General features: G+C 44.0%; 1 protein-coding gene across 2 annotated transcripts in view; it reads right to left on the bottom strand.

The window, feature by feature from the left end:
* Nucleotides 1–560: 560 nt before the first annotated feature.
* The window catches only part of nyap1 (neuronal tyrosine phosphorylated phosphoinositide-3-kinase adaptor 1), a 40,612-nt gene continuing 18,520 nt past the window's right edge, over nucleotides 561–22,652 (bottom strand). For both annotated transcript variants that reach the window (XM_086056995.1, XM_086056996.1), the window contains 6 exons: nucleotides 15,027–15,263; nucleotides 10,291–10,658; nucleotides 8,503–10,215; nucleotides 7,287–7,529; nucleotides 5,959–6,065; nucleotides 561–4,507 (listed from right to left, as the gene is read on the bottom strand). In XM_086056995.1, the coding sequence (XP_085913121.1) occupies nucleotides 4,052–4,507; nucleotides 5,959–6,065; nucleotides 7,287–7,529; nucleotides 8,503–10,215; nucleotides 10,291–10,658; nucleotides 15,027–15,214 (3,075 nt within the window). In that variant the 5' untranslated portion in view covers nucleotides 15,215–15,263 and the 3' untranslated portion in view covers nucleotides 561–4,051. The remainder of the gene's footprint in view (nucleotides 4,508–5,958; nucleotides 6,066–7,286; nucleotides 7,530–8,502; nucleotides 10,216–10,290; nucleotides 10,659–15,026; nucleotides 15,264–22,652) is intronic.

Below are 22,652 nucleotides of genomic sequence, written 5' to 3'. Positions count from 1 at the left end.
TGTTGTGCATTAAGATAGCGGATTAATGTGGTTGTTTTAAAAGTGTGTCATTCTTTTTTCTTTGATGTTTATCTTGACAGTACACTAAATGCGAGTGGCTTTAAACAGCTTGAAGCTTCTTTTTTGAAGATACATTCACTATGTCAAACAGTTGCTTGTTGTGTAGCGAGCTGAGTTGAGTTCACTGCTACCATACAGCGCTACCATCTCAAATTTTTGCTCAAAGTCGAACCGGAAAAAAGAAAATTGGCCCAACTTTGGCCCATATCTCGAAAAACACCCACAACTCAAGGGAGCACAGTACTGTACATTTTTTTAATAAGAAAATTGTTTTACAAATAGGTGGTCGACTGGTTAGCAGTTCAGAGTTCGTGGGTTCGATCCCGGCTCCGGCCTCCCTGTGTGGAGTATGCATGTTCTCCCCGTGCCTGTGCGGGTTTTCTCCGGGTTACTCCGGTTTCCTCCCACATTCCAAAAACATGCATGGTAAGTTGATTGAGCACTCTAAATTGCCCCTAGGTGTGATTGTGAGTGCAGATGTTTGTCTCTGTGTGCCCTGCGATTGGCTGGCAACCAATTCAGGGTGTCCCCCGCCTACTGCCCAAAGACAGCTGGGAAAGGCTCAAGCACTCTCCGCGACCCTTGTGAGGATAAGCGGTATAGACAATGGATGGATGGATGGATGTATGGGTGTTTTACAAATAAACATTATATGATTTATTAATGATTTAACACGCCACTAAACAGCTGTGATTGGTCAACACACCAATCCCAACCCAGCAGTCGCCACAATATTTCTTCCTTAACAATATGTATTCCATAGTTATTTACTCCTAGTAGTTATTATTAGGGGTAATGGTGACAGTACCCCACTAGATCCAGCAGTTTTCACTTTTTGTCCTTCCGATATATATTCTACATTCAATACAGAGTACAAAGAAATATTCTAAATAAATTAATACATCTTAGTATTAGTTGACTCTTTACAGTTATAATGCTGTATTTGTAAATAAATATCCCAATGAATGTGTACAGTACGTCTGTTTAAGGACACAGCACCACAAGCCTGCAGTTTGCCATTGAAGAAATCCATTATGACTGTAGGTTCTGTGTAAATGATCCCTTTAGTGTTTCATTTGCAGTGCAATTTACCATATAAGCACAAAAGAGATTTAGCTCATATTTCTTAATAAAGCTCATTAATTGCCATATGCATGAAGTCTTTTCATTCCCAATTTTCCTCCTCAGATAATCACTAGGCTTATTCAAGGATGTTAGAGGAGGAGGGTGGAGCTGAATGAGATCCCAAATTTGTGCCTGAACCCATGGGATTGAATGGCCTTTAACCTCAACATGCTGATGGAAACAAGTAGGCCAATTGCGTCATATCCATTATTTCTTACGATGTGTGCTATTTAGGATCACAAAGATAATAATCGATAATAAATATGAAACAAATTGTTGCAGTGGGAATTATATTGATGGATACACCCCTAAGCAATGCAGAGTGTACATTGTGCCCTCACTTGGAAGATATTGGTGCTGCAACATGTACTGCAGCAGCGCACGGGAGCACACGACATAGACCAGGCAGCAAAAAAAAACGGATCGGGAAGAAAAAAAAAATTACATTTACTTGTGTAAAGTTCATTATATAAAATTTATTTGAATGACAATATCAATGCAAATATAGCACTACAGTGATTTCCAAGGTACACCGTATCTTACCATATCAATATAGTATGGCACTCATATAATGGCCACTGTTTTAGTAGACACACAAAACCAACAGTTTCTGTAAACTAGTTCTGGAAACGGTCCCTAGGTTCATTATTAGTCAGTGGAAAAGGAACCGCAGTAAGGTGATTTGTTGGTATTAGAAATCAAGTTGGGCACAATATTTAAGATCATATCATCATGTGTGTGTGTGTGTGTGTGTAGAGTCTCTGCATGCATTGCACTTGCCCATTTCCTTCAACCTGGCTTGTGTTTGTTTAAACATTGATGCCAATTGTCGTCAAAAAAAAAAAAAAAAAAAAAAAAGAAACGAACATGCGCAGGCGAAACTAAAACAAAAAGGCCAAGCAGTGACTCTCCAACACTTAGGTAGGTCTTCTTCTCACGGGGTTACATTTTGGTGCTAACTATCAAAAACAACAACCACCAAGAGACATTCAAACGCCTTATACTTTTACAGAAGGGCTCACTTTTCAAAAGTCCAGTTCACGTGGCTTTTCGATATTTTAAAAAAAAAAAAAAAAAAATGTGACAATGAGCACAGAATATTAACCATGTTGCCTCTTGGCGACACCGTGAATGAACAACATCAGTCGTTTCATTAAGATAGCAGCAAGTAGATGACAAGCTGTTGAACTCTGTGCACAAATGACGACTATTGTAAGAATAAACAATAAAATGCATAAATGAAACTGATCTTAAAGGGAATCTTGCATAAATAAACTGTTGGGCTGCGCCTCAAATTCAAGGGCTTTTACTGTTTATTAGAACTCTAAGTAATGCAAGGACTGGCTGCAGCAGATAAAATACTCCTAGAAAAACAAGTGAACAAAGTTTATACAGTATATGCTACATAATATGTATTGATTACAAGTATGAAAATGGAAATAATTGCTACATTTTCAATACACTTGTACATATCTATTTACAGTACATTAGGGTTTTGATTCCTCCCAAGTGTTGTGCAGATTGTTCCAGCATTCTGTTTGACTTGATCAACACTCGCGGTCCTATTAGTTGTATCTTATCGGACAGATTAAATGAGCGATCAATTTTTTGTACCCTTTCATTTGCACCGAAAAGCGGTTCGACATAAAAAAGAAAGAAAAAAAAAAAGAAAACATCTTTATACAACCATGTGTGATCATAGTGAAGTTCTGCTGTATGTAAAATTCGAACATGATCACCTCTACACAGCATATGTACAGGACTGTATGTCTATTGTGACATGGAGAGGATGACACAGTAAATATGACTCGTTCAAGTCTTAAGATATGTACGTTTATAGGCTAGAAGTCGACGCGAGTTATGTCGCCCCCGCACTGGGAGCATATTGCTATAAAATTCCCAAAAAAACAATGTAGAGAAAGTAACTTGATTTACAAATATTATGCAAACAGATATAGTAGGTAGCTTTTACACCTCGGCGATTATTTGCATCCACGACAACAATCTACTGATACCAAGACATCTCGTATGCATTGACAATTTTCAAGAAACACTTCACAATGAGTCCTACCTGTACTCAACCACAGAACATGACATGTCGGACTCATGTCGCTCTTCTCTGACTGGTGCCTTCGTTTAATTCCTCTCTGTGCGTTAGAGAAAAAAAAAAAAAAAAAAAAAAAGAAATCTATGTGTCAAGTAGTCAGGAGGAAATTTGGCAATTCTGATCTCACCCTATCAAGCTGTCATCCTCGAGAGTGAGAATAATGGCAAAATTGTTGGCAATTAGAAGTGGGAGGGACACTTGAATTGTTTGATTGGAGTCCCTGTTTGATCTGGTGATGGACAGATTGACAGATGAGGTCAGACAGGATGTGCGGTGAGTGCGGGGAGCAGGTGCGAGAGAAGCTTCGGAGGCGGGCGCATGAGGAATGAAGGTCAGTCGCAGCACCAGGGTGCACGTGTGAGGGCAATGGCGAGGTTACAGGGAGTAGCAGTGGAGGAACTTCAAGGTCTGGGGAATGGGTTGTTCAGAGCAGTGAGTAGGGATTGTGGAACAGAGCTGAGGAAAAGAGAGCATGGACAGAAGCAGCAGAGAGGATGGAAAGAGGCGGCGAGGAGGAAGACCAAAGAGGAGATTTACGGATGCGGTGAGGGAAGACTTGGCAGACGATGGAGAGAAAGAAGAGGATGATTCGCCGAAAGGGAAAGATGCAGATCGGAATCCCTGTTTGTACCTCTGCTGTTCTCACCTTTGTCCCCTCAACTGCAACCACCATCACACAAAAGGCTGACCTCACACTACTCCCGTCGAACGACGCAACCCCCCTTCAGCTCAGCCAGCGCCGTCCTCACTGTCCTCCTGTCAGATAGCCGTGTCCCACACCACGGCCTGCGGCCTTTGGCAAGGCGGCGTGCCAGTCTTGCGGGGCTCAGGTGTCCGTCTCCAGCTCGGGAGGATGGGCATGCTGTCCTGCTTGCACAGGCTTTTATCCGGGCGCCTGTGAGCCTTGATCTCCTTGCAGAGGCAGCGTTTGCGCTCGATGACTTCCAGCAACTTGCCGTCTCTCTGGGTCTGCGCGGCGGCGGCGGCAGCGGCGGACGAGGCCGCGGCGGCGGTGGCGGCGGCGGCGGCGGGCTGACCCTGAGCCAGCTGGGCCAGCTGCTGGAACTGCAGCTGCAGGTGGTGCTGTTGCTGAAGCTGCTGGAGCTGCTGCTTGAGCTGCAACTGCTGCTGGTGGAGATGCAGCTGCTGCTGCTGACGAGACACGCTGGGACTGCTGGGGCTGCAGGAGGCTTGCGGCTGCGACAGGCCGTGCAGCTAGTGACACAACGCAAAGAAAAGGAATTGGTCAACAGAATGTTTCCCACGACAGACAAATGGAAGGGAGAGCTCGACCACTTCCACAAAACCAATTCAAGTAACCAGATCAACCAAATTGAAATCAAAGACACTCTCTATATCTCTTTGACTGCAACAGTGGAATATATTTACAAACCTAAAGTGGCACATTTCTTTTTTTTGTTTTTTTTGTTACATTTATGAAAAGTTGAGAGGCCTACCGTATTTAAAACAGGAAGTGTGATGTTTTTTTTCAACTTTCGGTTATATTTGTATTTTCAATTTAAGACAATATCTCGACATTTGTACTCTCTCGTAAACTCTTTATGCAATGGACCAAAACAAAAAATGAGCCATAGGCCACAACTGGCCTGGGAACTTTTTTAAATTGTGGAGGGGAAAGAAAAACGAAAAAAAAAAAAAAATCACATTTCATGTCCTTTATTCAGTCAGAGACTAAATTCATTCCCCCTTATCTTCAAGGATTATGGGTCCGATTTGGGAAAAATCACTTTTTTGGCAGTCAAACCAAGTAAATGCTTTTTTTGTCGAAAACAAACATCGTCTCTAACATGACTACACAAAATTTCATGTGCAATGTACATTTTAGAGCACATTATTAGGGACATAAGAATCAACATAAGTACATGCATAGAAAGGTGTTAATACACAAATCTGACGATTATGTATAAATACAAGATGAGAATCTCAGCACTGAATGCACACTAGAAAATCCCCCCAAAAATCGAATGTGCTTTTTTTGACTAGCATTCCAGCACCAGAATGGTGCGCTAAAATAAGACCTTAAGGCTTAAAAGCTGATGCATAGTGGAACCAATAAGTTATATTCTATGACACTTCCTATCACATCAAGGTGTCCCAATACTTTTGTCCTTAGAGTGTAGTAAGCATCACATCAAAATGAAGAATCCCTTGAAAAAGGTCCTAAAAAATGACCACAACCGACTGGCCCATGGCGATCACAGCTGCAGTTCCTACAAAGATCCACCAGGATGTAGCACCACTTCATCAGTTCTTGCTCGGAGAGCCAACCAGACATGCAGACAGTCTCTGCAGCACTCTCAAAGTGCGTCAGCACTTACTATGCAGCCGGAATCCAGCTGAATATGCTGCAAGAAAACTGCAGCCCGCCACAACAAAACAGCGTGTTCCTTCCTCCGCTATATTGTCAAACATTCGGACGCTTACGTGGGAGCCTGCGTCATGTACCTGCTCTTATTGTTCTGCGCCAGGCCAGAACATTATTCTGCTCAGTGGGCATATCTAAGAGCTATAAATAGACCTGCAGAAGCACTGTCTCTAAAAGGAGGGGAGGCAATAATGAGGACGATATTAATGCTCGGTCTGAAATGAGCCCTGAATGGAGTTAATAGAGTCGAGAGTTATACTGTCGGCCAGCGCATATTCACCTGATTGAGGGCTTCTCGCGCCGGTAGACTGCTCTGCCTCTGGACGTCTCCGCCGCCCACCTGTCTCACTCCAGCAGCAGAGGAGGAACGGCCCAGCCGCCCCACTTCTGCAAAGACACCATTGTTACACGGCGTGCTTGCTAATGAGAACAGTGGAATATCACTTTTTTTTTTTTTATTATTCCAACACATGAGGGTGTGAATGCTCAAGTGGGCCGTACATTGTGTTCTACTCGTGTCTGCATCTGAGAAGAAGGCAGAGTGTTATTATATGAAAGCCTTTCTTGAGATGTTGTTGTCATCACTTGTAACTTGACAAATTTGGCTTTACTTTACCTCCAACATGCCTTTCGCTTAGAGCGGAACCAATATTTTCAGCAACAATATACCTATAAAGTTGCACAACATTTCAAACTGCTGTCATGTGAGCTTTAAACACTGTAGTTATTTTTGGAAAAAAAAAATGCTACGTCGAGGCTTTCTGTTTAAAGGTGATAAGGCAATTGTTTAGGTTTTTTAATTTAGGTTTTGAAGTGGGCTGCTGCTGTATCTCATTAGAAGAGATCCAACCCTCCACTGAGCTGCATCTGAATCCCATTTTCACATTCAGAACCAAAACAAGAGCAATCCGTAAGTAAGCTGACCATACTTGCGGACCATTAATGTGATATGTTCACGAATCGGACCTTGACACTAAAGCAGAAAGTGGCAGAAACCATTTTGGTTTCTGAAACTGAATTATCTTTGTTGCGGGTCACTAAAAAAATGGATGGCGGGCTGCCAATGGCCCTCGCGTCGTAGTTTGGACACCCCTGATGTACAGTAGCGTTCTCTAAATAACGGTGGATGATTGTCTTTGTTTTTCTTTGGCTTTTTCGTCAGCAACCTCAACAAGCGTTACATATAACCTACATCAGATGAGTCACATTGAAAGCAATACAGAGTGACACTTGGTTCTTCTTCAGTTTCAATGTAAAAGCACTAAAATCAGAGTGATGTGATGTGGGCGCCGGGGTGTTTATGGAAAGTGTGTTTTCCCAGTTCTGCGTCAATGAAAGCTTTGCGATGATTTCTCAAGGTAAGCGGCGGTTCAGTCTGAGAAGAAAGGCCTTGCTTAAAAATGCGGCGAATGACAAAGACACTGTCAGAGGCTTCAGAGCTTTTCGGCTTTTATGACGGATGAAAGATGTGCTGCTTGTTAAATTCTCCATGAAATGATGCTGCTGTATAAAGTTTCATGTGAGGGCAAATAAAAGGAGAGGAAACAAACCACAGTGTAGACATAAAACTGCTTATGTCATTTGCGATTAGGTTTTTTCACGACCCACCTCCGTTGCGACAGGCGGGGAACGTCTGACAGGGAAGAGGCATCCCGATTCTGGGCAGGGCTCGGAATCCTGGGTTGCCGTCCGCACCCACCAGTGACTCACAGTGACCAAGGGTCCTACTTGCGGCGCCACTATAGTGCACTGGGATGCTAGAAGGGACTCCGCGGAACCCCATTCCCAACTCTTCCTTATCCATCCGTAATAAGGCATCGGCGCTGCCATTCCAAGCTCGTCCTTCTTCTTCTGACATGGGAGAGAGAGAGAGAGGGAGTGAATATTTAAAGAGTGTTTACGCTACCAGTTTTTTTTTTTTTATGCACCTAGCGCATAGTCGAGCCTTGACTTGTGAGTTTAATTGGTTCCGTGACGAATATGCAACTCAATTTACTCGTGTGGTTTATATTTTACTCGTCGTATCAAAGATGGCGCCTTTGAGTTAGCAGCCTGTAACAAGAGCTCTGCTACATCATCAATTTGGAATTGAGTGTTTCCCGGCGGAGAGGATGGAGACTGAATGCTAAAAAGTCAAGTGAAGTGAGAGAGACAACGGGAGACGGGAGTGGAGTATTGAACCTTGAACTTTCTGCAGGAGTGTTACCCGCCAACAGTCAAACGGTCGGCTGTTAAAAAGCTACAGTTGCTAGTTTAATTTGAAAGTCAGCTTGGAGCAAATTTGAGTGATGTCAGGCACGCTATGATTGCGATATCTACGAAGCCAGCGCCCTCATATTGGTCAATGTTTACTTAGCAAAAAACGATATAAAGCAAAAAACGAGTTTAATAAAGTGTAATACTGAGCATTTGTGTGCTGGATGGGTGCCTTTAAGAGGTGTGGCCTAGTAATTGGCATCAGGGGCTGGAGTTGGCTTGAGTGAGATATGGCTATACAGCAGCTCCTTACGAGCGTTCTCATTTTGTATTTGTGTTTGATTGTTTGTCCCGCTCAATAAACTGAAAGGCTGAAAGTGCATTACTGACTGTGGCTCTCCTTGCAAGGGCACTAAAGTACCTTAATTTTTTTTCTCTGTTTTTTTTTTTTTTCCACTTCACTTTAGCAGCACTTTTCTGAAGCTCGCATGTCATATTCTTTTGTTTGTCTCGCAGCGCGGAGCAATAAAACGACCCAGCGCACAACTTGAGGATGAAAAAAAAAAAATTCGTAATTTGGCATTTGGAAGTCAAGCTACCGCCGTGTATGAAATGACTAGCGACTTACTTTCGGTTTCCCTGCTCCCGTGGCTGAAGGACAATTTCCTCTGCATGGGCCAGGAAGACCCTTCGTCGCCTGCAAAGCTCGCACTACTGTCCCAGGGCATGAAGCCGGATTTGGACTGCAGAAATGAAGAGCCTTCGCTACCCTTGGCTCCGCCCTCGCCGACGCATGTGAGGCTGGAGGGCTGATGCAAGGACGGCGTCTGGGAGCTTCCTCTCAAGCTCTCGTAAGCCGGCGGTCTGCGGAAGCCACCCGACGGGTACGTCCACAGCAGGGGGCTGTCAGAGGACGGCGGCTTGTAAGCCGGCAGGCCGTGAGGGGTGTGCGAGCGTAAATGAGGACGGGAATGAGGGCGATGGGATGAGGACAGGGGCGTCGGAGTCGAGCTGCTGCTGCCTTGGCATGTTTGACTGCTCGCGGCAGAAAAAAGGTCCAGTTGCAAAGAGTGGGGACCGCTATCCCGCTCGCGATCTCTGTCCTTATCTCGTCCTCTGTCCCTGTCCCTGTCCCGGTCCCGCTCCCTCTCCTTGTCTCTATCCTTATCCTTTTCCCCTTTGTCCGTCTTCAAGAGGAAGCTAACAGACTTCCCCTCCTTGCCCGTATTTGAAGTTTGGGTCTGCACGGTGGCCTGGGTGGAAGTCTGAGAGCTGCTCTTGAGTGGGGCTGGAGAGTCTCCCCTCTCCGGCTTGCGATAGTGATGGTAGTGGGAGGGCCGATGGTGCGGGTGGTGGTGGTGATGGGAGAAAGGTGACGTGGATTTGGAGGACGGGGGCAGTGGCGTCGAGTGACTCCTGGCTCTGAGTCCGGGGGCCGGTCCCAATTGGGAATCTCTGCTGTGTTTCTCTTGCGGCGTGACACTTCCTCCCGATGGCTCTTTGGGGCCTGATGTTGGAACGTTAGACGACGTTGAGGAGGAGGCGGAGGTGCCCACTTGAGTGGTCACGCTGGACGTTTGAGTCCCAATTTTAGAGGAAGCCGAGGAGGAACCCTTGCATTGCACTCCCACCCCGCTGGATGCCGCTGCCGGTTGGGGGAAGGCTAGCAGCGGAGGTCGGTGCTGTAGAAGATTTGGGAAAGGGGCAGGGATCTTAGTGTTGGATTCCGGTTCACACTTACTGCCTTGCAGCAGGTAGGGAGTAGGCGCTCGTGGAGTGTGGGGGCTGGTGGATAGGACCTGGGGGACGGGGGTGGAGGATGCGGAGGACGGTAGCGGGGACGAATGGGAGATGGAGACGGTAGCTTTGGGTTTGGAATAGGAAGGAGAGGAAGAGGAGGGTCGCGGCAGTGACGAGGAGCTGCTGGAGGGCGAGGGGGTCACGTGGTAGTGTTTGGAACTTTTCATCTTCTCGTGTTTGGTCGGGAGGTGTCGCTGAGATTCTCGGTTCTCCTGGAGCGGGTATTTCATCTCTTCGTAGATGGCCTCGCTCTGGTCCGAGTCGGAATCGGGCGTGGTGGCTACGGGGGTGACGGGGTGGGGGGTCGCGGTCTGGCTCTCTCTGGTAAACACTTGACCCACCATCTCGATATAGACTGGCTCGTCGTCCCCCTCTCCGGTTTGGATCTGACAGTCGGCTCCCTGGAAAGGGAGGGATGCGGCAGAATGAGGCACACGTGGAGGAAGTGGGTCGAAGGAGAGCTGGGTGCTGGGACTTCTCTTGGGTTTTAAAGGAGGCACCTTTTTTGAGCCAATGTCTCCAGAGTCGGACTTCTTCATGGCTGCAGCGGTCGAACGGCATGTTAAGAAAAGATCATTTTCAGAGAATAACGCGCACCAGGGCTCCCGCTTCTTACCATTTTTCTTCTCTGAGTGCTTGGCCTGCGAGTGGGAGGGCGGCGGAGGCGGCGGCGTCTCGGGAGGTCCTCTGCCGTCAGCCGATGAGGAGGTCAGGCGAGTGCTAGGGTGGCGCTTGGGTTTGACCGGCGGGCATCGGCCGCCGTGCTGAGATTGGGTGTCGGAGTAATCTCCGTTCTCGAGACTTGCGTCCCCGGCGCCGACCGCGTGGCAGGACTGCGAGCGCGGCGCCATGGCTGAGGCACACGAGTGAGGGGAAAGGTCCTGGGAGGCCGGCATGGTCATGAAGCCCATTCGGAAGTGGCGACGGAACGAGGCCAAGTCCCTGACTTTGCCGACAGTCGCCGAGGGGTCATTTTGGGATGAGCTGCAGTTTCGACAGAAAAAGGGGGGGGGGGGGGGGGGGGAAACAAAAAAACAAGGCATGAAAGAATCATCGAAACAGTCATTTACTCCACTTTATTTTATTGACGCCCCCTCTTTCTGCTCTTCAAACAACAGCTTTGCCTGCAGGGCTTTTCAGTACAAAAAGGAAGACCCTAGAGTCACCTCCATCTTTCACACTCATGTCTTTTCCCATCTCCTCCTCTCCACATTTACTCTCCCCTCAAATGCACTTAATTAGGAAATCAATTCCCCTGTCAAAACAGAGTACTCTTAGTGAATACAGGACTGATGGAATTCACGGACTCTTTCCTTTATACTCTCAACCCACATCTGTTTTCCGCTCTCAGCTGTTCCCATGGAAACCATTGTTGTTCATTTGACGGTTTCTCTCTGAAATCGTGGAATCATTACTGGCGCAAGCTCCCAAAACAATAAATAAAAGTGAGGGAGATCAGACAAAATGTGCAATGGCTGCTGCTTTTTGTTTCTGACTGACAGCGCTGCGTTTTTGCTTTCGCGCCAAGTTTCTCTGTGTATTTGGGCTGGACTCCTGGATGCAGTTTTATTCAATTATCCTGACACTTTATTCTTTCCTGCGTTTACGTGTAAATTGACTCCCTGCGGGATGAAAGGACTAATTGCATGGCAACAATATATCCCAGTGGGTATCCTCCACTTGTTCGTACGTAAATGTACCATAAAAGTGGTCGGGTTCCTATAAAGAGGTAAAGAAGGTAAGAAATTCTGTGGACTGGACTTCGCACAGAATTTAGGTCCATTGGATGGCCCTTAACCATGTCAGGCTGTTGTTTCACGTTTCACTTAAATGCCTGTAAAGCTTTAAAATTCATCCGAATTACTAAAACCTTGTCCCGAGAGTTATTAAATCCACTTGTTAATCCACGTATTTATTTGTTTTGATCACATCTGGCTAGCCACATCTGTGCCGACAGTATAGCTGTTACTGTACGAATACAGGTCACATAACGGTTGCCATCCCAGTGATGCAGTGAAACAGAGGAAGACAACTGGAGCTTACAATATGCGGTCAACATTGCAAGCATCCCGAGCCACATTCCAGTCGGTGGTCACGGGGGAAGACACAATTTGTCATCCTCTTTTGCCATCACGATGTACTGTGGATGTACAGTATTCTATATGCCCCCGGATTTCTGTGTACTTCCACATACTTGTGGCTCCTCACGTTGGACACAGAAAGTACTGGGCCAAATTTAGACCAGAACGGAGGCTGAGCCGTTCCTTCAGGCACTGTCAAGTGGAATTTTTTTTTCCCCCAGAAGAAACTTAGAACATCTTGAAACCAAAACCCTCTTTGTTTTTTGTTTGTTTTTTGGAGCAATTCATGCTGCACTACTCTAGGCTAATTTAGTGTGCAGTAACTAGTGTTCATTATCTGGATTCCTACCGCTATGATCAGAGTTAGATCCACTCATAAGAATGGCTTTGATAGAGCTAAAGTTTGGAAGTTTTTAAATGCTCCAGTCAGAGCCCAGACCTAAATCCAGTTGGGGGCTCTGCACAGGAGATGCGCTGGAAATCTGACATATTTGGCGTGCGTGCGTATGGAGGAGAGGGCAAACCTCAGTCGAGATGTGCCATGTTGATGTTGATGATTCATATCAAAAAGATTTTAAAATGTAGAAAACAAAACCTGTTTCAACTAAATATGAGTTCATGGATCAATGCAAACACCAAATAAATGCACTTTTGCCAGTAATATGGAAAAGGTTTTGAAATGATCTTCATTGCCTCTAATTTCTTCCTTGGCATACACATCTTTTTTGTTTTTCTTTTTTTTTGGTGAGGAAATAGAATTAATCAAGACTTAGTAATAAATGTGTCTCCACCACTCAGGAAATTAAAGTTGTATTTTCTTTCAAATGTTGCAATGACATATGAACCCTTATATAGACATTTACCTCCATGCTGTTCCAACTGTAGCATATAATGAGTTAACACATGTTCATTCAGAACAGATTTATTACTCAGGAGCTATTTAACAAGCCAGCAATAAAATGATCTCATCACTGGGCAAATGATATGATGTGTGCTCTTCTTATCACAAAGAGATCTTCATCAGTAGCTATTAATCATAAACATGAAATGTGCAAATGGATTTGGACTCTATCTGGATTCTAAATTAATATTTCCACATAAATGTCCCATTAGGCATGGTGTGCAAATAAAACACTACAAAAGAAATTTGGTGATTTTGTAACCTTTGACCCAATCATGTGCATGCAAGAAACGTTTATGAGTCAAAACATGAGGTCATCCGCTTTACTTAAGCTGCTCATTATGCTATGACCAAGATGTTGCTGGGAAAATGCAGTGTAGCTCATCGTGCCCCTAACAGCTAGCTAGCAGCCTATTGCTAATTTCTGTTCAGTAGTGCATTGACTTCAAACAAACGATTGAGTGCAAATGTTCTCCTGGAGATGAAAACATGCAACCAGGTGTCGGAGCAATCTGTCAACGTCTTGTGGTTTAAAGTTTTAGGTTAAGGTTGGGTGCTGACAATGAGTGTTGCGAGTGTCCTCATTGTGACAGACCTCACTGACATGTGACACAACACATGACACTTTAATTGATGGCCTTAAGTTACGGCTTGTCTCGAGTCGAGCTGTACACTTGTGATTCATCTTCTGTCACAAGGACTGAAAGTGCATAATGCTTCTGCTCTAAGTATGAACACGTCTATTTGTCCTTATTGTTGGCGATAACATCGTTAGCAGTGATTTCTTGCACAGTAGCGCACTTTTAGCGTCTAATTCTGAATTTGACTCGGTGTTAGGCTCAACATTCTTGTTAATTTTTTTTCCATTCATTTATATTTTTGTTTCAGGCAAAAGCAACACAGTCATAATACGACACTATCAGATAACGACCAATCATGGCTCACCTGTTTTCTGAAGCTGAGCCATAATTGGTCGTTGTCTGAGCCCTGAGCAACTTCGATGTCATCATCGGTCGACAGAAGTGACAAAATGTTGTCAATGTATGTTCTTTTAGTAATTTGAATAAGATATTTTTGTTCTCTTTGTTTCGCCTTTGAATGTCTTCAGCTGTTCTGTTTGTAAAGGTTTTTAGGTGTTGTGCTTTTGGTTGTGTGAAGCACATGGAGTTGCCTTGTGCATGATATAAAAAATATCTTAGGCTAACATCTTCTGTTCTTGTTTAGATTAGATTGAAATTTTAATCCATCGTCAATGCCACGCTTTGATTTTCTTTGTACTTTGTTGGTGATACAATATAATTATGCTTCCTTCTATCTGTAGCTATACTGTATGTGGCTTGGGGCAAATCGCCAGCCAGTCACAAGCATGATTCAAGAAGACTTTTTCTTTGTAATTGTTTTTAATTGTATTATTTCTCCAAAAGTCATTTGACTATTTTTCAAAGATGTACTGAAATGCAGCAGTATTAGTGAGGGGGATTTTCTAACGAACACACTTAAAGTTGTTTATCTTCACAGGCGTCTCCGCTTCATAAATGGGATTCCTCTCCAGAGGCATTCCAGATCTCAAACATTCTACCTTCGCCTTCTTCATATTGCCTCTTTTGTCCCTCCCTCTGCATTCCTCACACCCACCGGCACTGCAGTCTGCCACTATTTCGCCCAACTCCCATCCTTATGTCCCTGCGCCACTTCATCTCTGACCCGGTCCCGTTTGGAGTCAACGGCGGTCGTGTCCTCTTCTCACCTTTGCTGCTGCGGCCTAGTGTGTCTCAGTTTTCATCTCTCATCATGTCTTCACGCCCATCACAACCGCCCCGCAGGAAGCATTAGACGGCACTAGTCAACGAGTTAAATTATGCTCTAGTGTGCCACAAACTGCCCTAAAAAAAAATGAACAGAAACACTTGCTAGCAACGTGACGCAAAAAAATCTCCCTCACAGGCCCGCGCACACAGTTCAAAAGCTGCATTGTCACCTGCAACGTGTGCCACAAAGTGTGACGGCATCACTTGATTCAAAGTGTGCCTGAATTTACGTTGATCTAATTAGCCCGTTTTAATGCCTGCATGTCTTGTAACGCGATTGTTAACAGAAATGGAATAAATCACATCCCGGTCGACTTTTTTTCCAACACACTGGTTTGTTTCTCAATGGATGGATGGATGGGCTACTTGACATTTTGCTGGCATTACAGAAGTTGATCTCATCTATCCTTAACCAAGACGTGCTGCTATGCAAATGTCTAACCAGCCTAACTTTATCAGCTGTGCTTGGAATAAAGATGTGGGAATCAGACTCTTTGAAGCTGACAAAGAGGCTTATATCCCCCAACCCCAAATCCTGTAATCCTTTATATTCAGCGTATACCTTTTCTTGCTTCCATCCTGGTCCCTATGCCTCCAATCCAAACGGCTCTTTCGATACAGCAGGTTCATGTCGCTGCGGGGTCGCTCCACCTCGCAGCCAATCACAGCGCAGTGCAGCCGCTTGCTCCGCCTCTCTATGTCACGCAGGAAATGCTCGACTGCCACATCCTGGGCAGAACCAGAGGTCATGGTACACAAGGAGGCCCGAGATGATGGGACGTGTTGTCACAAGGCGCACCTAAATAAAAAGAAACCAGAAAATACGGGGTGTTTTTTTTTCTTAAAGCGCCTCACAATGAGAATAACATCAACATTTTGTCACGTTTAGCAACAAACTATGTTTTAAAACTTTTTTTTGCATATTCACCCAAAAAAAATGTCAACTTACAAATAATAAATGCTTCAATCAAAATAATAAATGTTACACCAAAACATCAAATGTTAAATCTAGACACAGAAATTAAATCTAACTCTAAATCAAAATTTTAAATACAAACGTGGTATACTATCAATGCAATTGTTTACATCGAAAAGTTACATTTAAATGTTAAATGTAAATCTAAATGTCGAACCTAAATGTAAATATTTTGAGTGAAATATTTAAAGCAACACTGTGTCATATGTCAGTTTTTGTTGATTATGGCGGCGCCATGTGGACAAAAGCGGTAGTGTTTTACAAAAGTCAACCACATTTCCCATGGGTGCCAGCGCGTAGTGTCGTGAAATCCTGAGCCGTCCTTAAGGCGAAAGGAGGAAGTGAGTATGCCGTAAAGCAATTCTTGACATTTGTATTTTTTTTTGTATGCCAGGGTTGATCCCACCCTCCTCAAAGTTGCTTTGTGCTGGTAAAAACGATACTGATCGATAACGATACTGGGCATGAAGTCCCATTCAACTACTGTACGTGTAAGTGTCAATGTTTCATCAAAAGAGTTGTAAAAAACATTTATTAAGGTCGATTTCTTGCCCAGTGCTGCTTTAACTAATGTGCAAATCCAAAAATAAGGGTAACCTGAAGTACCAAAATAAAAGCTCAACGAGATCACAGGGTGTTGCGTGTGACAGTGATCAGAGTGATAACTACCTAAAATAACAAACACATTTTGTGAAACTGTATTTGACAAGTCATTTGATCTTTTTGTGTGACTTTTATGAAGTTAGTGCGACTTTTATGAAGCGTGCAGGACTCATGACCTGTAGCCACAACAGCCAGACACAAATGAGCTCACTCACTTTGATCTGTTGTGTTCACTTGAAGGCTTAAAAAGCTAAATTACTAATCAAATTAAGTTTCTCTAAACATGTTTGTGATTTGAGTTTTTATCACTATAATGATGTCCGCGAGTCCATTTCTTTGGATGAGATGGGGTTTTTTTTATTCATTATTTCACACTATACAACCACTCTGACCTCTTTGAGCTTTTATTTTGGTACTTCTTGTTCCAGGCGTTTTGATTTTGCATGTTAGATCAATATTTAGTTCCACCTGAAACGTATATATACACAACAGTGTATACTTAAAATGTGTATTTATATTTAAAATTTACAATTATTTAGATTTCAAATGTAGGTGCAACATTTAACATTTGAATTGAACTATTAATATCTCTAAGTTATGTTAAGCCATTGTGCAAAGAATTGACTCAAAAATTCTCACTTTTTTAAAAACATAGTCTGAAGCTCAATGTTGCTTAGGCAATAGGTCTATTGTAATAAATGTGCGGAACAGCATTTGACATAACTGACGGCAATGACTTTGTAATGTGGAAACACTGTTTAAAAACCCAAACCAAAATTACTTGAAAAGCTACAAAGCTATGGAAGCTATCCCAAAATTACTTGAAAAGCTACAGTGGAAGCTATAAAGACCTCAAACAAACAAAAATATGCCTCTAATGTTGCACAAAACAGTAGGTTCCACTTTACAATGCTGACAGCAAAGAATGACAAGCAGTTACTACAATTGACAGTCCTCAAAAGTAGACGCACTGTACAATAAACGAAGGGAATAGTCGCTGCCGTTTTGTTTGCCTCAGCCTCTTGTGTATCACATGGAAACTATTTATACTTTCATTATCCAGTTATGAATATTTGAGTAAGCATGATAACTCAGCTGCAGCGCGTCTCTGGCTGCGGGCCGTGGGATGGCCTAGCTGAGGCTGTCTGCCAAGCAGACAGTAATGTGGATTGTCATATGTAGCGCATGCACAGCTTCCGCCTCACGCTCACCCTATGAGTAGTCAGCCTTGTTGTGGGGCAGATAACGGGAGGGCCCGCTAGTGTTTCCACGCCGCTGTATGGGAATGCATCATGCAACTGGCTAAGAAAAGCACAGCTGTCAGCTGATGCATGTTTGTTTTGTCCTCACAAATGGAAACTTGAAGGTTTTCACTGCCCCTGGCTTTTTAGAGACGGAACACACCATCCACTTTGTTCGGAGATTCATCCATCACTTTGTGTGAGATGTATTATCTATGAAAACATTTTTTTTTTTTTACTTTATTGTCCCTTGCAGCATCACTGTTTGCAATTCTTTTGATAAAAGAAAATCATGAAATAAAAGAGAAGCGATTAGTAAATCACTTCTGAGCATTTCCAATGTGGCAATTATTTTGCGTGCGACTCCAATGTGAAAGCAAGTACTGTAGCATGAAATAAAGCATAAAACATTCATCATCTTTACATTGTTGTGCAATGACAAATGGTGCTGTGTGAGGGATCCGTTCGCAAGCAACGGTGAAGCAATTTCTATCTTGGGAAACGTGAGCTCATGAGAATTTCACAGGAAACGTGACAAAAACAGGCCATTCGTAATGAAGAGGTTCTCAAATCAATTGGGATAAACTACGAGGATCACTATTACACATCATCAAGTGTAATTAAAGACCCGTTTGAATTCAAAGGTTTGTTTCTCAACAAACATGATACATTTTTGACGATGACAGCTGAAAACGTGCCAAGACTGAGAACTATATGATACTCATTTGAGGAGAAATAGCATTAAACTATTTCCCGACATTTCAGTTTTTCTGATATTTCGGGGTGATGCACTCGGCATCCGGCATGAATTGCGCCTCTCCCCTACTAAATAAGAACTTGAGTGCTTTCGTTCATCGGCGGCGCCAAGGGTGACGTACAGTTGCCTAGCTAGCTATGCTTTCACACTGAAAATGCTTGCCTTCAACAAGTCACCCGCGTTACAGATGTAGAGCGCCTCGTTGTCGGCCGTGAGCACCCACGTCATGGTGAGAAAGGCGGAAGTGCAAGGAGAGGCAAACAATGACAGACATCTTATTGACTCGGGCTTCACGCTGGTACGGCCCCTTTAGAGCACCTCATGGTTGGCCATGAGTGCACGGACAACACAGGAAGGAAGCCGCAGGAGTGCGGAGGCGGGATTTCAAAAAACAAAACAATAATCCAATGTGACAGGCATTTTGGGAACTGGACTTTTAGGCTGGAGTGGCCGCCTTAGACCGCCTCGTCGTGGTGTATATATTCTAGCCACGGGAGTCTTTAGCGTAGATCAACATTTTCAAGTAAGTCCAAAATTGGTCTGCTCACTTTCTGTAGTAAATCAAAATATTCCTAAACGGAGCCCGGTTTCAGTAATGAGTCACTGAAGAAACCCCGCTGCTCTCCATAGTGTGAGCATCCTGCTACCTGGGCCAGGAAGCCAGCTGAGTTTTGTTGTGACGTGTAATTCTTTTTGTCAAGGTCCAGTGTGTCATGCAGCGTGTCAGCGCGACGTCTGCTATTCTTGTATCCCCCTGCCCTGACCACAACCCCGCCGCCATGCTTGCCGACTCAATGTTAATTAGGTTAGGGAACTGCAAGTGAAGCTTGGTCTTTCGGTAAAGGGGGCTTTGATTTGACTTTCTGGGATCACAGCAGCCGAGCAGGCGGCCCTGCAATCGGGGCTGCTAAATGCTGCGCAATTAGCCCAACTAAAGAACCAGGAGAACATCTCGTAAAATGAAACAAGGCGGGGCTGTCTAACGAAAGGATGACAGTATGTGGAGCATACTGTACATGAATCCCTGCAATAGCTTTGATCATTATTTTTCAGGGCATCTACAGGGTCAGGAGATGCTCGAATTCATCTGATTAGAACCAGAAGGCAGATGGCACCATGATTCATAGAAGTGGAGCTGCATGCAATTCAGCAGACAACTCATTCATGCACATAAGCCATCAGATCACACACGCGCGCGCACGCTCGCACACAAATCACAAATATTTGCAAAGCGCACATGCACACAGGCAATAGCGGGAGATGAAGAAAGCCATCTCGAAGAGGATGGGAGCGCAATCATAGAAGAATTGAAAGAAACGGCATTTCACAGTTAGATTGTTGATTGTTCACCGGGTTGGTTAAAATGACGATCAAATATTCCGAAAGGATGGACCACACAGGTTGAGAAACTAAGTCCACGTGTTAGACTGAACCCAGCGAGTGATATGTTACCTATTGACCCGGATCATTACATTGATTGGAAGCTCATAAAACAAACCAATCGATGCAGCTATAAAAAGATCAACTTGCGGCATATTGCCTCGCACATAAGATATTCTTTATTGTGATTTAAATTACCTTAGCTGTCAAGTAATGTGGATGCTTAAAGCTTTTCACAGCCAATGAGGTGATGGTAACAACCGTGGCAGCTGAATATAAAATTAATGAGGGGAAAATATTTGGAGACGTAAAACATTTAGCACAATGTTATATCGAACAACGTTTATGAAACAAGTCATGGTTAAAAAATAAACGCCTCCCGCCCATCTCTTTGGAGTTTGTCCGTCTGGAGCGAAGCTTTGCAAGTGATCCTTCGCATCTTGGTGCAAGGATGTGCCCTCCGGCCTCGCACCTCAGCCAGTGGCCCCGCAGTGCTGCACAAGAGGTGGTCCGCAGCGGAGCCACGCCACACTGCAAACTGCAACGGCAGTGTCGTGACAATGGGCGGGGGGCATATGCGTATGTAAATCCGAAATGAGATTACTCCGAGATGTGCGATACATTTGTGCTTTCTCCAGAGCTCATTTTATTACTGAATGCCTCCTTCCTCGGAGGCTGGGAAATCACATTCATGGCTTTATTGCATTCAAATGTTTATCACTTTGCAGGGCTCCGCCAAGTGATTTAATGTTCACTTCTGCTCTGAAAGAATTAGCAAATAAGTGTAATTAAACTATTGGTTTTCTTTTCAAAGTTTATTGAGGATGTTGCTTTAGATTATTATTACTGTATGTCCTCACATAATGGCAGGCCGTTTACTTACTGCATGGAGGACCAGACATGAATTAGATGTAAGACATTTATTAGGAGGGTGGCAAACGCAAAAATGGATTGCTATAATAATCGCTCCATTTTCTATAGTGCTTGTCCTCATTAGGGTCGCTACAGCCTATCCCGTTTGACTCACAGGGCACATATGAGCTCAAATAAATGCGTAATTGTCTCATATTACATATACACGACAAATTGATGAATAGATAGTTTTGAAATCAGATGCCATTATTACATGTATTTTAAAAGGGGCACTGGTAGCAAAAAGGATTGCAATATCTCCACATTTTTAAAAGCGAAAGCAATTTGCAATTTTGGTATTTTAGCAAGAACCATGAAGTCGATGCACATAATTTGCTTTGGCGGCCCACATAAAATGATGTGACGGGCCAGATTTGGACACCCGGGCGTTGAGTTTGACACCTGTGATTTTCAGTATTCAGTGATCCGAGCTGGTACGTTTCTAGAATGTGAGATGGGGCCGGAGAACCGGACGAATGGTGAGAACGTGCCAATAGAATAGATCTGCCTTTACACTAAGAACAGCGGACCCGCATCTCCACAATCAGAAAAGTGCAATCTGTAACAAGCGGAACATTTTTTTTTAAAGCATTTACTTGAGGATCATTAATATGAGAATATTGGACCTTAACAAGGAGAAAGTGAAACTGAATTTTCTTTAAGACAGCATTTTTTTTCTTTTACCATTATAGATGGAAATAGTATTGCAGCATATAACAGTGTGTACAACCAAGATATTATGAGTAGTGCTAATTATCAAGGGTGTCAACAAAATTTTCACGCTGGGCCATGTCAAATGTTACTTTCAGCATGTCGCAAGGCCTCTAAAAAATTGGCGGCGGGCTGTTGATAAGACATCCCTACATGTTAAGGGCTACAATTCCTTGTTACTAAAAGAATTTAGTACTCTTGATACCTACACTTTCTACCTGTACCTGTTCAACCCACAAGATGCAGTGCAGCTGATTGTCTTGAGTGCCAATAGTCATGCAGTCCACTAGTTAAATTCCTTGAAGGATGAAGAAAAATGTGCTGTACTATACAGTACGATTATTTCTGTCAGGCTTCACCTCGGCCTGCATCGCACCACACTTTCCTGCTAATCTCTGGAATTCGACATCCCAGCCTCACTGCCAAACTCGCCGAAGCCAGACAACGCTGAGGCTCAGTCTGGAGTTTTAACCGAAAGGGAGGGAGGAGACGGAGGGAGAGCAGCAGAGAGGATGCAGCACCGTTCAGGAGAAGACTGAGCGGCTTAAAAACCCACAGCCAAAAGGAGAGAGCAAAGGGATGGGAGGGGTGGAAGAAATGAGGAAAAGCCAATAAACACTGAACCGCTGGGGTACAAAACGGGCTAAACAATGCAGATCAGGTTCAAAATGACCAGACAGACGGACGGGAATTTTAAGAGGGGCTATATAAGAGAGGATGAATAAGCAAATAAGAGGAAAGGATAGAGAATATAGCGAGAGGCAACCAGCCTACAAGAATGGGGGAGGGAGGTGCAATCAAGCCTCTCACACTAGTCGCTGTGTGTGGTCTCTTAGCAACACTGTCAGCCATGCATCTCCTTCCCAGCCACTGAATATGCACAAAGCGGGACGACGTCCTCGTCATACATTATGATGCCGACGTCAAAACATCCCCTACCCCATTTGCATCTGATCATCCTCAGTTAAAAAAAAAAAAAAAACACCCTGCAAGGGTAAACAGAGATATACTTTTAATCCGATAGATAGCATCTGTAACCCATAGCAACCACTACCTCACTGTTAATGACTACTCAAGCTATGCTGTTGGCGCACCACCTGGGCAACGAGGGATATGCTCAAAAGTGACAGTAAAACACGGTTGTATACGTTGTCACCGTCATTGTCCCGATGTGAAATATTTCCACGCATGTAACCGTGCTGAAAATGTCGGCAGATAAGTAAGATGTTATCACCTTTTCGAGATATCTTCTTTGATTTGTACAGCGGCCGCGTTAATGTCCCCTTGAGATCACACGTCTGAGATGGCTCCTCTCAAGAAAAGTGTTTTCAAGCAATCTGGCCACAAATATTAAAAGCCCACATTGCCTCGTAAAAAACAATCACCGACAGCCTGTGGTGTTGGAATAAAAAAGGTACAGACGAGATATAAAAGCAGGCGCAAAATATGAATGGGCAGATTTTTCTCACACTATCGGCTAGCAGGAGCTTCTGGAGCACCGAGAAACACTCTGTTCTCAGCAGTTGGTCACAGGCAGGGTACGCCGGATGCGTTAACATTTACTCAGATGAGGTAAAGACCGTACTGTTCATGTCAACACACGCAGAA

Source organism: Filicampus tigris, chromosome 17 (assembly GCF_054856515.1).
Source record: "Filicampus tigris isolate MCC_2025a chromosome 17, RoL_Ftig_1.0, whole genome shotgun sequence".
NCBI lineage: Eukaryota > Metazoa > Chordata > Actinopteri > Syngnathiformes > Syngnathidae > Filicampus > Filicampus tigris.
Note: the sequence above shows the minus strand (reverse complement) of the source record. Positions and strands in the feature narration are given on the sequence as shown.